This window comes from Carica papaya, chromosome 3, assembly GCF_054855325.1.
Source record: "Carica papaya isolate Zhongbai chromosome 3, ASM5485532v1, whole genome shotgun sequence".
Classification (NCBI taxonomy): domain Eukaryota; kingdom Viridiplantae; phylum Streptophyta; class Magnoliopsida; order Brassicales; family Caricaceae; genus Carica; species Carica papaya.
In genome coordinates this window covers 24,547,657-24,560,650 of record NC_142311.1, presented here as the reverse complement: position 1 = coordinate 24,560,650, position 12,994 = coordinate 24,547,657, and the positions used below count along the sequence as shown (strand labels likewise).

Genomic DNA, 12,994 nt, shown 5'->3' with positions numbered 1-12,994 from the left:
CAAAAATCAGTAAATAGATGGATAGTAATAACCCTTCCATGATAATGGGCAAACCGATTTAGGGTTATGAAGATGTAACACCCTGAAAAACCTTTGTGCTTAATTTGTAATGTGAACCCCTATTTATCTGTTTTCTGATCCAGTTATTTATTATTTATAAATATATAAGATATATGTTTTGATGTGTGTGAAAATTATATCTATTGCATGTATTATGTGTGTATCATGATATCTGTTTACTAGGATAGTGTATATCTCACTCCCTCATCATTTTCAGATCCTGTAGAGACCGACGAAGAGTAAGTCATAATAGCAGAGAAGTCTTTTACAAGTTAGGTTTTGTAAGAACTCAGTTTACTATTTTGTGCTTTTACTTTGTAATGTAAGAAAGAAAAAATTTTAGAGTCTCGTTTTGTTTGTATATGATGTATATATATTAAGGGATGTAACACTTTTACATTTTTATATTAATGAAAGTTTAATTATATCTCATTTAATTAAGTGTAAAGCGTTACTGTGCTCCGAACATGCCCTATAAGAGGGGTGGTCGTGACAGATCTCCATGCTTGTAGGAATCCAAGAAGGATAAGGATTCTTCATTCTTACAGGCTTGTGGTTTCCTGTGGATGCTCCTTTGCACTATCTCTTTGCATGTATATGTTATTCGCATGCGTGTCACCTCCGTGCACGGGTAAGTGTTCTTGCATGTTACTTTCGTGTCCGCAGACATCTCCTTCCTATGCAGCTTTGTGCATGCATGTAGCAACGTGGGCTTGCTCATGAGGTAATATCCTAAACTTGGTATGTCTACATGCAATGCATTTATTATAAATGCATTTTATATCCTTCCTCATGTTAGGCCAATAGAACTGCTCATGTAAGATGTCTAGAGTGTTCGTTATCCCAAAGTGATCCATGAGTCCCCTACTATGTGCTTCTAGCACTAACAATTCCTGAAGTGAATAATTAGGCACACAAAGTTTAACATCCCTAAAGAGAACCCGTCATGCCTATAGAACTTCTAGAATGCATAATGGTTACATGCATGATAAACAGAGGCAAATTCGAAATCATCAGCATATATCTTTTTAATATGCTCGAATCCTAACAACTTAGAACTAATAGTAGAAATCAAAGCATACCTGCGGGATAATGCATAAGCTACAGTGTTATCCTTACCTTTTTTATACTTGATAACATATGGGAATGACTTGACGAACTCAGCCTACTTACCATGTTGATGGTTGAGTTTATCGTGACCCTTTAGATGCTTTAGGGACTCATGATTGTGTGAATTATGAACTCCTTCAGCAGTAGGTAATGTTGCTATACCTCTAATCTTTGTACCAAGGGATACAACTCCTTGTCATAGGTTGAGTAGTTTAATGTTGCTCCACTGAGTTTCTCATTGAAATAAGTTATGACGCGGTAGGGTATGGGGAGGATCGAATCAACTCCTATAACCCACTCAATGTATGCAATACCAAAACTATAACTTCTTAGATAAACTCCTCCCTCTAATTGAATCTACAATCCAAAAAATAAAGTAAAAACAAAGACTAGGAAAAATGAACAAAGAAAGAAAAAATGCCATAGACTTACTGATAAGTTGATCTCTGTTCCTTAGCTCAACAAGACTTCTGAAGACTCCTGCTTTCTGAAGAACTTAAAGAAGCTAATTTAGAAAAAATGCTAAAAAGAAGAAAAGCCTAAGCTTTAAAGAACTATCTCAAATTGGTTGTAATTGGTGTGTTTACGACCTATGGGCAAAGGTCTATTTGTAACATTTCTCGAGCAATCTAGATGAGTACAAACTCTTGAGATAATTTTATAAAATGATACCTTAAAAAAAAATCTCTCTAAATCTAGGATAATTACATAATAAAATAATTATGCTATTCTAAATAAATTAATTAAATAATCCTAAGGGATAAATTTATAATAAAATAATAATTAAAATAATTTAATGTTTATCCCATGTGATTTTCATGTAAAACACATGCAAAAATTAATTTAGGCATATGGAATTTTAATTTAAAACATTGGTAATTTAAAAAGTGGATCCCAAAAGCCTTTTAAAATTTTAAAATAATAAAATAAATACTAGATAATTAAAAAAGGGAAAAGGGCCAGCCTGGTTTGGGTCACCCGAATGGCCGGGCTGTCTGATCCGCACGAGTTGTGCGAGAAAAGGCTTGCGGGAGTTGTGAACTGGTGTGCTTGGGCTAGTTGGGCCCTTCGCAAGGCCATCCACATGCGGTGGCCGAGTAAGAATCTCGTGCTGTAGGTCATGCACACACGGGGCCACGTGCATGCCAAGCGGGAATTGCGTGCACGCTACCCGGGGCATGCGGGCTATTCCGGTCGCATGCTCGCAAGTTGCTTGACATGTTCGAGTTACCCACCTGCACGGGTGGATCTCCATGCTTGTTACTCATGTGCCAAAGGAGGTTTATGCATACCTCAAGTGTCTTCCATCTTCAGACTGGACTTTGGGCATCCATTTATGCTTAATTAATGATCATGTTACTGACCCAATCCTGGACTAGCAAATTGAAAATTCCTGCAAGCTTGCGGGCCTGTCATTGGTGATTAGACCTATAGGCAACTGGACTTATTTCCCCATTGGTCCTAGTTCGTCATGGACTTTAGAGTCCTACACATATTCTTTTATCAGGATATCCTTCGTGATGGTTCTCCTGTCATCCCCCCCCTTCTTTGAAAAGATTAATCCTCGAATCTTCACCTACATCAAAAGGCAACAGGTCAGATACATTAAAAGTAGTGGATATTTCATACTCACCTAGTAGGTTGATCTTGTAGGCATTGTTGTTGACACGCTCTAGAACTTGAAATGGTCTATCTCCTCAAGGATTCATCTTAGATTTTTGCTGATTGGGAACCTTTCTTTCCTTAAGTGAACCCATACCTAGTCTCTCAATTGGAAAACAAGGCGTTTCCATCCCTTGTTAGCAATAAGCTTTATTCTATTTTTGTATGTGCTCCTGAGTCTTCTAGTGTATGGCTTTAATGAGTTCAGTGTGCTATTGTCCATCCATACTTTTTACTTCCTGCATGGAAACAAGGGTTAGATCTAATGGAGTCGAAGGATTAAAATTGTGTGCTACTTCGAAAGGTGACATCCTAGTGAAAGTATGAATACTTCGGTTATAGGCGAACTCAATCATAGGTAGACAATCTTCCCAGGTCTTCAAGTTGCGGCCTACCACGACTCTTATAAGGGATCCTAGGGTCCTATTTAACACCTTGGTTTGCCCATTGGCTTGGAGGTGATAGGTAGTGGAGCACAACAACTTTGTTCCTAACTTTCCCCACAACACTCTCCAAAAGTGGCTGAGAAACTTAATGTCCCTATCACTCACAATAGTTTTAGGTATACTGTTAAGTTTGACGACTTCCCTAAAGAATAGATTAGTGATATTTGTGTCATCATCTATTTTATGGCATGCAATAAAATGGGCCATCTTGCTAAAACGGTCTACAACAATAAATATACTATCATGACCTCTACTTGTCCTAGGCAGCCTTAGTACAAAGTCTATAGAGATGTCTACCCACGAGGCGGTGGGTATAGGTAGCGGGGTGTATAAACCATAAGGCATCATTCTAGATTTGGCTTGCTTACATGCGATACACTGGCTATAGATACGCTCGACATCCCTCATATTTAGTCAATAGAAGTGTTCTTATATCATGTCTAGGATTTGTGCTACCCCAAAATGTCCCATGAGTCCCCCACTATGTGCTTCCCATATTAATAGTTTCTTGATGGAATAACTTGGTATACAGAGTCTGTTTTCCCTTAGGAGAAATCCATTACTCTGGTGATACTTTTGGAAAGCATAGTGCTCACTAGCTTTGTAAAGAAAGAAAAAATCTTTATCATTGACGTACATCACCTTTATGCGCTCAAACACTAAGAATTTAGAGCTTAAGCAAGGGAAAGACAACATCTTTGCAGATGTATTATCTCGAAGGTATGTTCTCTTATCCACATAAGGGAACGTTTATGTGAATTATGACAACTTATCGTGTCAGTGGTTGATCTTACCTTGGCCCTTTAAATGCTTAAGGGATTCGTGATCAGTGTGGACAAATTCCTTTGGTAGTAAATAGTGTTGCCACACTTCCAAGGATTGCACTAAGACATACAGCTCCTTGTCATAGGTCGAGTATCTAAACAATGTGCCACTAAGTTTCTCACTAAAGTAGGTTATTGGGCGCCCTTCTTGTATTAGCACAACTCCTATACTTATTCCTAAAGCATCACATTCAAGCTCAAATGATGCGGAATCCCAAGACCCTTGCTTGAACCTTAGAACTCTTCAATCGGTTTAGAACGGAATTTAGATCACAAGTAAAAAAGGAATCAAATTTGTTCAATCACCTAAATGGTAAAAGTTAAAGAGAACCCAAGAAAGATAAATGATATCCCTTGAACCCAATCCAAACAAGCACCAAGAACAATTGAAATAGGAAATCAAAATTGAAATACAAGTGATAACAATTTTATTCCAAATCAACACCTTGTGCATAAAGTGAAAAGAAATCCAAAATGCTCTCAACTCAATTCTGAAATGTTTGATTACAACTCTTGATGTCCACAAAGAAGAGTTCCTTTGGTATTTATAGCCAAAGAAATCAATGATAAGTTACAATACAATAACTACAATTGTAACTCCCACAATAACTAGGTTAATTATGTGGTAATTACAATTGTAACTCCAACAATAACTAGACTAATTATAGGTATGTAATTGTTATGTAACTCCTTGTACCTCCAATCTTCTTAACCAACACCACTAATTATTTGTGGCATTATATAGTTATGGGCTCATTCTTGTAATAACAATAAGACAAGACTTAAGCACAAAATGAGTTATACTTAACTATATGGGCTTAATTAACTCAAACTAAAATAAAACAATCCAAAATACTTAAAATAACTCAACTAATCCAGCCCATACACAAGGCTTATTCATCAATTATCAATAAGACTCAAACAAGCCCAAATTATCCTAAATCACTTAAATCCAATTACAGTTATGAATTCGGGTTGTTCAAAAAACTCATATTAGAACTTTCCACAATTGGCCAGCCCATCATCCACAAGTTTTTGAGTAAAAACTTGGAGCAACTCTTTAAGCTTCTTTGCCTTTGATCTTGTTACTGGTCCGCTGAAACTTTCCAGGTTTGGAACTGTATTTGTGTTTACATCATTTGAAATTTGCTCCAAGTCACATTTTGTGCTCTTTGAGTATCTTAAGTGTTTTTAGCCTTGTTTGCATCATTCCCCCTCCCTTCAAAAGGATTCGTCCTCGAATCAATTCCTGCATCAATTTCAAAAGGGGATAAATTAGATATGTTAAATGTAGCCGAAACACTATACTCACCTGGTAGGTCCACTTTGTAGGCATTTTTATTTATTTTGGCTATGATTTGAAATAGACCATCCCCACAAGCATCCAACTTAGATTTCCGTTTTGATGAAAATCGTTCCTTGCGCATATGAACCCACACCCAATCTCTGGGTTCAAATGAAATCTTGCACCTTCCTTTATTGACATGGATGCTACTTGTTCATTTTTCTTTTCAATGTTCTACCTTACTTTTTCATGAATTGCTTTAACCATTTTGTTTTCTTATTTCTATCCAAATTAGAATTGTCACTTATAGGAATAAGCAACAAATCAAGTGGAGTTAAAGGATTAAAACCATGCACAATTTCAGAAGGAAAAAACCCAGTAGAAGAATGTATACTCCGATTATAAGCAAATTCAACAAATGGTAGCTTATCTTCCCAAGTTTTAACATTCCTTCCAATTAAAGCATGTAATAATGTACCAAGTGTTCTATTTACTACTTCAGTTTGACCATCTGTTTGTGGATGTGAAGTAGTAGAAAATAAAAGTTTGGTCCCAAGTTTGGACAACAAAACTCGCCAAAAGTGGCTTAAAAACTTAACATTCCTATCGGAAGCAATGGTTTTAGGAATGCCATGCATTCTAACAACTTCACGGAAAAACAAATCCGCTATGTGTGTGGCATTATCTGTTTTGTGACATGGTATAAAGTGTGCCATTTTGGAAAAACGATCATCAACAACAAATATTGAGTCTCGGCCTTTTCTAGTCCTAGGCAAACCCAACAAAAAGTACATAGAAATATCAACCCAAGGATGTGTAGGAATGGGTAATGGCAAATATAGTCCATGTTGTTGAACTCTAGACTTAGCTTTCCTACATGAGATGTACTGCGCACAAATTTTCTCAACATGTTTGCGCATATTAGGCCAAAAGAAATGTTCATGTAAAATTCTCAAAGTTTTGCCAATCCCAAAATGTCCCATTAAACCACCACTATGTGCTTCACAAACAAGCAACTCCCTAATAGAACTATTAGGCACACATAATTTTCCCTTTTTAAATAGAAAACCATCATGCCTATAAAAGTCTTGAAATACCGCATGTTCACAAGCCACATAAACATTTGAAAAATCACTATCATGCACGTATAATTCTTTGAAATGTTCATATCCCAACAATTTTGTAGAAAGAGTAGAGATAAGACTGTACCTTCTTGAAAGTGCATCAGCTACCACATTTTCTTTTCCTTACTTATATTGGATCACATATGGGAAGGACTCTATGAATTCTACCCATTTTGCATGTCGTTTATTAAGCATGCTTTGGCCTTTCAAATGCCTCAAAGATTCATGATCGGTGTGAATCACAAATTCTTTTGGTAACAAATAATGTTGCCATGTCTCTAATGCTCTTACCAAAGCATAAAACTCTTTGTCATAGGTGGAATAATTCAATTGTGCACCATTGAGCTTCTCACTGAGGTATGCAATGGGTCTTTTATCCTGCATAATAACAGCACCTTTCCCAAGCCCAGAGGCATCACATTCAATTTCAAAAGTTGAATCAAAATTAGGCAATCTTAATAAAGGCGCATTACATAACTTTTCTTTCAGTAAGGAAAACGCATGTTCTTGTTCTTTCCCCCAAACAAACCCCTTATCTTTTTTCATGATTTCAGTTAAAGGGGTAGCAACGACACTAAAATCTTTTACAAATCTCCTATAGAAACTTGTTAAACTATGAAAACTACGCACCTCACTTACACTTTTAGGTGTCGGCCACTCTTGAATAGCCTTTACCTTTTCACTATCTACCTCGATTCCTTTTGCACTCACGACATATCATAAGAAAATAATGCGATCAATGCAAAACGTACATTTCTCCATGTTAGCATATAGTTGAAATTTGCGCAATGTATCAAACACTTGCCTCAAATGCATGACATTCTCATCAATAGATTTGCTATACACAAGAATGTCATTGAAGTAGACAACCACAAACTTTCTAATAAATTCACGTAAAACATGATTCATTAAACGCATGAAAGTACTTGGCAGATTAGTTAAGCCAAATGGCATAACCAACCACTCATATAACCCTTGTTTTGTTTTAAAAGCAGTTTTCCATTCATCTCCTGGTTTCATTCTTATTTAGTGATAACCACTTTTAAGATCAATTTTAGAAAATACACAAGTACCATGCAACTCATCTAATATATCATCAAGTCGAGGTATTGGGTGTCGATATTTTACCGTTATTTTGTTGACGGCTCTACAATCAACACACGTACGCAAACTACCATCTTTTTTGGGTATTAATAAGACGGTCACTGTGCATGGACTTAAACTTTCTCGAATGTGCCCCTTTTGTAAGAGCTCCTCCACTTGCCTTTGAAGCTCTTTGGTCTCCTCATGATTGTTCCTATAGGCTGGTCTATTTGGTATGGCAGCCCCGGGAATAAAGTCAATTTGATGCTCAATCCCTCTCAAAGGTGGTAAACCTTGAGGTAGATCATCGGGAAAAACATCGCTAAATTCCTACAAAACTTCAACCACAACACTTGGCAAAGAAGGGCCAAGTTCGTTAGTTGAGAAACAAGCTTCCTTGTACATGAGTACAATAATTGGCTTGTTAGAAAATAAAACTTTCCTCACATCTCTCATTTTAGCATAAAAGCTCATTTTCTTTCTCTCATTCTTTTCTATGGTCGAATGCATCTCTCTTTCTTTTTCCTTTTGATCTTCATTTTTCCACTCTAATTTTCTCTCACTGTCGTTTCTTTTCTCTTTTTCATTTTCTTTTCTTTTTCTCTCAGTCTCTTTTTGTGCGAATTCATCATGAGACTTTTCAAGTTGTATTTGGTGTTCTAAAACTTGTTTAGGGGTTAAAGGAAGAAGAGTGTACTTTTTGCCCTCTTTTCCTACCATGTACCTATTGAGATACCCATCATGCATCATTCTCCTATCCCATTGGCATGGTCTACCCAGCAAAATATGATTAACTTGCCTAGGAACTACATCACATATCACCTCATCACTGTACTTCCCAATAGTAAAAGGCACCCTCACTTGCTTATTAACTCTCACCTCCCCACTATTGTTAAGCCATTGCAGCTTATAAGGTTTAGGATGTTTTGTAGTTTTCAAACCCAGTTTATCAACAAATAAGGTACTAGCCACATTTAAACAACTACCTCCATCAATAATCATGTTACACAATTTTTCATTCACTAGACATCTAGAATGAAAAATGTTCTTTCTTTGCAACTTAACCCCCTCATCATCATTCTTTACTTGCATATTCAAAGCACGTCTAGAAACTAACAATCTACCTTCCATAGGCGTTTCCCCATCACTACAATCCTCCAAAGGAGGCATTTCATCGTCCACATCATTCTCATCATCCGTTTCAACACCATCACCACGCATCACCATTACTCTTTTATTTGGGCATTGAGATGCAATATGACCAAAACCCAAGCACCTGAAACACTTGATATCTCCATTCTTAGGAGTTTGGGAGTTAGAAATACCTTTGTTTTTATTGTCATTAGAATCTTTTGGCTTGGTTTTATCATCTCTTTTGAATTGGACAGCCTTGTTATCTCCCCTCCAATTCGGTCTCCAATTGGAATTTGGGGCCATGTAAGTGTTGGCTTGCCTTGTGTCCCCCTTTCTCTTTAATTGTCTTTCAATCTTTATAGCCATGTGCACCATATCATCAATCTCCACATAATGTTGAAGCTCTACAATGTTCGCTATGTCTTTGTTAAGGCCATTTAAGAACAATGCCATAGTACCTTCCCTATCCTCTTCAATATTAGCCCTTATCATGGCTATCTCCATCTCTTTGTAGTAGTCTTCTATACAAGAGTTTCCTTGTATAAGGCCTTGCAATTTTTGATGTAAGTCCCTATAGTAGTGAGTAGGAACAAAACACCTTCTCATGATAGCCTTCATTTTGGCCCAAGTGAAAATAGATCTCTCTCCATTTCTCCTTTTACTTGTGATGAGTTGATCCCACCACACAATGGCATACTCTCCAAACTCCACGGCTGCAAGCTTTATCTTTTTCTCCTCTGAATAATTGTGGCACTCAAAAATAAGCTTCACCTTGCACTCCCATTCAAGATAAGCATTCGGATCATTCTTACCTAGAAACGATGGGATTTTCATTTTGATGCTCTTAATGTTTTTATCAAGATCGTTTCGACCCCTAATATAATTTTGACCTTCATTGACCAAAGTAGCTTGGTCATCAAATTCTTCCTCCAGTTCCTCATCAAAAGGTGGTGTTGGAAGTCTTCTTGCCCCTGGATTGACTTGGGAAGCTTCCCCTCTTATGGAATTTAACTCACGTTGTTGTTTCTCTAGTTTCTCATTTATGTTGCCAATAGTTAGTTGAATCCTTTCAAATTGTTGTTGCATTGTTTTGAGGATGAATTCTTGATCTTTTGATGTTCTTTCACTCCCTTGTGGCTCCATCTTCAAATTTGAAATTTTAATGACAAACAAAATAGATTGCAACCTCACAAATCACTCCCTCACGTGTTTACTCTCGTAGTATGGGCACTCGTGTTTCACTCAATTTTGGCTTTTACCCTCTTTTGAGCTCACACTCTCTTGCTTTTAACACTCAAGCAATCTTTTATAACTTTATACAAAATGGCCAATTCAAACAACAATTAATTATTACTATGTACTCAATTTTAATTAGAGATAACAAAGAATTCCTAAAGAAACAAGATACACGAATTCAACTCTAAAAGCAAACTAGAACAATCTAAACAATAAAGAGCACACACTTGATATAGAAATAAGTGTATGATGATTTTTATGTTAATTAAGCAACAAGGAATCAATATTATTACCTCAAGATGTAATAAGAAGCAAATGGGCAAAAATATTAAATGAAAACTAAAGATGCAAGAAAAAAAAATGGTGAATATGGAATTTAATGCATGAAACTTGTAATTCTCTAATAGAACCACAAATTATCACCTAAAATATTCAAATTAAGTGAAACAAACAGTTTTGGATGAAAACAAACTCAATTGAGGTGAGTTGTTTCCAAACAGCCTTAAAAATTACACAAACAATCTCAACCAAACAAACAGCCTTGAAACGAGTTTTTTTTTTAAATATTAAATGTATTTGAATGTTATATGAGATAAATAAAAGGGAAATAACAGCAGCTGTGTCAATTACACAAGGTAGACTATGTGGAAATGTGTTTTGCACAATTAAGCAAATTAGTCTAATTTGATTTTTTTTTTTTGCTGAATGAAAATTTTGTCTCTTTTTTTTGTAAGAAATAATGGAAATAAAGACAACAAAATAAGGATATATTAATTTACTTGGTGAACCAATGCTCTGATACCAAATGATGCGGAACCCCAAGACCCTTGCTTGAACCTTAGAACTCTTCAATCAGTTTAGAAGGAAATTTAGATCACAAGTAAAAAATGAATCAAATTTGTTAAATCACCTAAATGGTAGAAGTTAAAGAGAACCCAAGAAAGATAAATGATATCCCTTGAACCAAATCCAAACAAGCACCAAGAACAATTGAAATAGGAAATCAAAATTGAAATACAAGTGGTAACAACTGTGTTCTAAATCAACACCTTGTGCATAAAGTGAAAAGAAAGCCAAAACGCTCTCAACTCAATTCTAAAATTTTTGATTACAACTTTTGATGTCCACAAAGAAGAGTTCCTTTGGTATTTATAGTCAAAGAAACCAATGATAAGTTACAATACAATAACTGTAATTGTAACTCTGACAATAACTAGGTTAATTATGGAGTAATTACAATTGTAACTCCAACAATAACTAGGCTAATTATAGGCATGTAATTGTTATGTAACTTCTTGTAACTCCAATCTTTTTAACCAACACCACTAATTGTTTGTGGCACCATATAGTTATGGGCTCATTCTTGTAATGACACTAAGACAAGACTTAAAGTCCAAAATGAGTTATACTTAACTATATGTGATAGCAACGGTTACCCGTTGATTAAGATCGTTCCTTAATGATCTAGTTCAGCCAATCTTCAATCTTGGATGAACTCAACAACATTGAGCATATCAAACTCAACACCTTTGAATTACACCAAAAGGAAAGAATTATAGAAATCTTCTAAGCAACCCAACCCAACCTATTTGAACCCAATAATAGTAGGTATATCAAACCTACCACCTTTGAATCACAAAAAGGTAGAAAAATTGAATTACTGTTACCCACCCCTAAATCTAATGAACCCAATAATAATAGGTATATTAAACCTGATAACCTTTGAATCACAGAAGAGAAAGAAGAAAGGCCAAGATGCCACAACTAGGAGGAAGAATCCTAGTTGATAAACTTAATAAGTTTTGTAAGCAACTTGCAAGACCCAAACTAGCTCAAAGAGAATAGTAAATTAAGGAAAACCCTTAACAAGTACGTAATTTCAATATGATTTTTACAAGTAGAATGCATCCCTATTTATAGGTCATAGGGAGCATGAAATTCAAAAGTAAATTACTTAAAATTAACTTTGGAAATAGAAGCTAATAAAAAAAAAATTCAAGACTAATTAATGACTTGGGATTCTAGTCTTCTTTGAATTCATTTTTCCAAGGCTGACTTCTTTTTACTCCATGCTGATTTTCCATCATCTAATAAAGAGTTTTAATGCTTTTGAAGACACCAATCTTGTTCATAAATGATCAGATTTATTGATGTCCTTCAACTTCAAAGTCAAGCCATTATTGTTGACTAGAATTGATAAAAGAGTGTAGTCTTGAACCAGCCATGCTTTTGCACTAATTTTAGGCCATATTATGGGCCAAAATGATTGTCTTGATCAACCAATATGATCCATTAGCCCTTATTGGCCCATGATCTGAAATGGTCATGAAATTCACAATTCTGGACTTCGCATTGTGGGCTTTGGAGCATTCTAGTGAAAGACTTGTGCTAATCAAATTCTTCAAGGCTTCTTGCAAATTCTTTCTTCTTAAACGTGTCATTGGACCAGCAATGTTGATGAAATTATCATCTTCACAAACTTGAGCTTCCTGATTAGCAACATTTGAGTTTTTGTGCATTTGATCGCTATCAATTCCCTCCCCCTTAAAAAGATTCGACCTCGAATCGTGTCCTGGATCATTTTCAAATGGACAGATCAGAAACATAGAAAGTATTACTAATTCCAAACTCATCGGGCAAGTCCAACTTGTAGGCATTATTGTTGATTCTTTGAAGGACTTGAAATGGACCATCTCCACGAGGGTGTAACTTTATCTGTCTTTTGTTGGGAAATCTTTCCTTCCTCATATGAACCCAAACCCAATCTCTGGGTTCAAAGACAACTTCCTTTCGTCCACGATTGATCCTTGTAGCAACTAGCTCACTTTTGTGCTTCAAACGTTGCTGAACTTTTTTATGCAATCTCTTGACTATCTCAGCCTTCTTAACCCCATCTAAATTCAAATATTCCTTTATGGGCGGAGGAGAAAGATCTAAAGAAGTTAGTGGATTAAAACCATAAACAATTGCAAAAGGAGATAGACCTGTGGATGAATGCATAGTTCGGTTATATGCAAATTCAGCAATTGG

At 35.9% G+C, this 12,994-nt stretch overlaps 1 protein-coding gene across 1 annotated transcript; it reads right to left on the bottom strand.

Annotated features, from left to right (window-relative positions):
- Window positions 1-256: 256 nt before the first annotated feature.
- LOC148267361 (uncharacterized) lies at window positions 257-9,562 on the bottom strand. The gene is given in 11 exon segments (XM_088216082.1): window positions 257-280; window positions 1,333-1,527; window positions 2,535-2,579; window positions 2,663-2,746; window positions 3,735-3,937; window positions 4,073-4,279; window positions 5,415-5,546; window positions 5,692-6,464; window positions 6,597-7,230; window positions 7,678-7,926; window positions 8,347-9,562. Coding segments are annotated over 11 exon segments (3,762 nt in total).
- Window positions 9,563-12,994: the final 3,432 nt, after the last annotated feature.